Genomic DNA, 3,409 nt, shown 5'->3' with positions numbered 1-3,409 from the left:
CTCAAGGTATTCATTTCCTATCTTAAAGGAATAATTAATGGAATTCGCCTCCTCCAGCACTGAGTTGATTGTATTTTTCACTGAGGAAATAATTTGGGAAAAGGCCATTAGTGAATAATCTTCTTGATTTTAAAATGTCGTGGGTTAAATGCGACTAAATCAAAGTGCTTAAAAACTATACAATCCCTGTCCTGATCGGTTTCATTTATCAGTTCGGGCAGACTAAACACATTAGGAGATAGAACAAATGACTTCTCATTGAGAAAAATCCTTATTTGAGCTAAGCTTAAAAGGATATTGCTGCAAAGGCTTATAAATGACTAGACATTTAAAGGCATTTTATAAATATAGAGATGTTACTTATCTTCTAACAAAGTAGGTAAGAGTAAAAAGAGGCAGAGAAAACTAATGAGGTTGTGAATAAATTAGATAATGCTATCTCTTTTGGACAGGATTTGATCATGTTCCCACATGCTGGTAGCTATTTTATCAAATAATCCTGTCATAAGAATCAAGCAATTAATAAAAATCTTTTATAAACAATTCTATATTTCACAAAGTATACCCTGTTATGGAAGCATTCTCAGAGTCCTCTGGACCTTGCTAGAATGACGCTCAGACTTCATACCTGCTACCATTTCTGCCACACTCAGCAACTAATGTTCCTTTCAGTTCAGTGACAGGGTACTGTGGTGGACATGAAATAGGTAATCCCCTGCTTTCATCCAGACTCTGAGAATATGGTGGATACAACACTATGCTCATATCTGCTATTCAAAGAGCCCAACAACCCAACCTCTTCCGATTGGTCTCATTGCTCACAGAATGAAGTTCTAAGACATATGACATGTCTTCTCTGGACATCTGACTCAGACTCCTGACAGCTTCCACACTCATCCCAGGCTCAAACTCATTCTGCAGAAGAATTCTGCAGCCCCATTGCTTGGTGCTTTCTCCATCTAAAAAGGTCTCCTTCACTTAGCTTTCTCCCGCTTAGTTAAATCCACTCCATACTATGGCATCAGCTCATATTTTCACTCATTCAGAAGTAGTCCTTCACGATGCTAATAATACTATATGCAATTCTGATGTTCCCTCTCTCCCCCTTTAGACGGTAGGCTTTTAGGGGGCAGACACTAATTCATGCCACTAGTACTCACGACAGTGGTCCTAGCTCTTCTGAAGGCCCGGGATAAATAGTTCAGAACTACAGGCTTCAGGAAGCCTTTCTTGTGGGTTTTAGGTTTTGGAGGTAATTTTACATGGCTTTATCCTTGTGGACAAATTAATCAAATGTTACAGTCTCTTAAAGTTTGATTCTAAGTTTCTCTCTCTCTCTCTCTCTCTCTCTCTCTCTCTCTCTCTCTCTCTCTCTCTCTCTCTCTCTCCAACTCATCCACACCTCTGTACCCACAGTACAGCTTATCTCCCAGAACAAAATAGGCTATGCAGTTTCTGGCTATTATGACTAGAGCAGCAATGAACATGGTGCCCATACCATGGCTCGTACAAAACAGACTGCCAGTAAATCCACGGGTGGTAAAGCGCCCAGGAAACAACGGGCTACAAAAGCCAATCTCAAGAGTGCGCCCTCTACTGGAGGGGTGAAGAAACCTCATCGTTACAGGCCTGGTACTGTGGCACTCCGTGAAATCAGACGCTATTAGAAATCCACTGAACTTCTGATCCGCAAACTCCCCTTCCAGCGTCTGGTGCGAGAAATTGCTCAGGACTTCAAAACAGATCTGCGCTTCCAGAGTGCAGCTATTGGTGCTTTGCAGGAGGCAAGCGAGATCTATCTGGTTGGCCTTTTTGAAGATACCAAGCTGTGTGTTATCCATGCCAAACGTGTAACAATTATGCCAAAAGATATCCAGCTAGCACGCCACATAAGCGAAGAACGTGCTTAAGAGTCCACTGTGAGGGGAAACATTTCATTCTAAAAAAAAAATTTCCTCTTCTTCCTGTTATCAGTAGTTCTTTTTTTGTTTGTTTGTTTGTTTGTGGTGTTTCATTTTATTTATTTATTTATTAAAGATTTCTGTCTCTTCCCCGCCACCGCCTCCCATTTCCCTCCCCCTCCCCCAATCAAGTCCCCCTCCTTCGAAAGCCCAAAGAGCAATCAGGGTTCCCTGCCCTGTGGAAAGTCCAAGGACCTCCCACCTCCATCCAGGTCTAGTAAGGTGAGCATCCAAACTGCCTAGGCTAGTAGTTCTGAATATTAGATATTTTTTCCATGGGGTCAAAAGGTACCTAAGTATATGATTGCAAGTGGAAAAATTGGGGACAGAAATCAGGTATTGGCAGTATTTCCATTTTCATTTGTGTGTGAATTTTTACTATAAATTCAAGATCTAAAGCACTAATGCAAGCAAAATGTTCCAGTGAACACATTTCAACAGTTCAACTTCATAACAACTATAAATAAACCTGTTAAAATTTTCTGGACAATGCCAGCATTTGTATTTTTTTAAAAATAAGTAAATTTCTTATTGACAGCAACTAAATAGTGTCTGTAGCATTTTTATCATCTTGAAACTGGGGGTGGTGATACTTCCAGCTGGGTTTATTATTATTATTATTATTCAGGATTGTTTTAGCTGTTCTGAAATTTTTGTGTTTCCATATGGAAGTTTAAAAATATTTTTCACTCTCTCTGAAGTACTGTGTTAGAATTTTGATGGGAATTTCATTAAATCTATAGATTTTTTGGTAGAATGGCCATTTTCGTAATTAATTAATTAATCCTACCAACCCACAAGTGCAAGAAATCTTTCCATCTTCTGTCTTCTTTGATTTCTTCTTTCAATGTTTTAAAGTTTTAAATATATAAGTATTTCACTTGCTTTGTTAGAGTTATTCCAAGATACTATTTTTTTATTTTTTCCTTTTATTTTTTTAAATTATAATTTAATTACAATATCTCCCCTTTCTCTTTCTTCCCTCCAAATCCCCCATATATCCTTCCCTGCTCTCCTTGAAATTCATAACTTCCTTTTTAATAATTGCTATTGCATACATATATGTATATACATTCACATATATTTCTAATTATAACCTATTCAGTCCTTATAATGCTACCTCTATGTAAATTTTCAGGCTATTGTGAAAGGTACCCTTTCCCTGATTTATTTCTCAGTCTGTTTATATATATAAGAAGGCTACTAATTTTTGTGTATAAATTTCATATCCTCTTTCTTTTCTGAAAGTGTTTATCAGCTATAGAAGTTACTTGCTTTTTACTAATGTAAAAAAAAAATCATACCAGACAAGCATACTTTGACTTCTTCCTTCCTATTTGTATCCCCCTGGTCTCTTAATTGCTCTAGCCAAGACTTCAAGTGCTGTATGGAATAGGTATGGAGACAGCGGACATCCTTGTCTTGTTCCTGATTTTAATGGAATTGCT

At 37.8% G+C, this 3,409-nt stretch overlaps 1 protein-coding gene across 1 annotated transcript; it reads left to right on the top strand.

Annotated features, from left to right (window-relative positions):
* Window positions 1–1,499: 1,499 nt before the first annotated feature.
* LOC121444337 (histone H3.3A-like) lies at window positions 1,500–1,910 on the top strand. Its single transcript, XM_041646153.1, has 2 exons — window positions 1,500–1,637; window positions 1,707–1,910. The coding sequence occupies exons 1-2, from the start codon at window positions 1,500–1,502 to the stop codon at window positions 1,908–1,910; spliced, it is 342 nt and encodes a 113-aa protein (XP_041502087.1).
* Window positions 1,911–3,409: the final 1,499 nt, after the last annotated feature.

This window comes from Microtus oregoni, unplaced genomic scaffold (assembly GCF_018167655.1).
Source record: "Microtus oregoni isolate MIOR12 unplaced genomic scaffold, Mior012 000121F_001, whole genome shotgun sequence".
NCBI lineage: Eukaryota > Metazoa > Chordata > Mammalia > Rodentia > Cricetidae > Microtus > Microtus oregoni.
This window is presented reverse-complemented; position numbering and strand designations above follow the sequence as displayed.

Bases quoted from the DNA above. Each gene is read 5' to 3' on its own strand.
- LOC121444337 (XM_041646153.1), top strand. From the start codon at position 1,500: ATGGCTCGTACAAAACAGACTGCCAGTAAATCCACGGGTGGTAAAGCG. The intron at 1,638-1,706 runs GTGGCACTCCGT...CTCCCCTTCCAG, and splicing joins ATCGTTACAGGCCTGGTACT to CGTCTGGTGCGAGAAATTGC.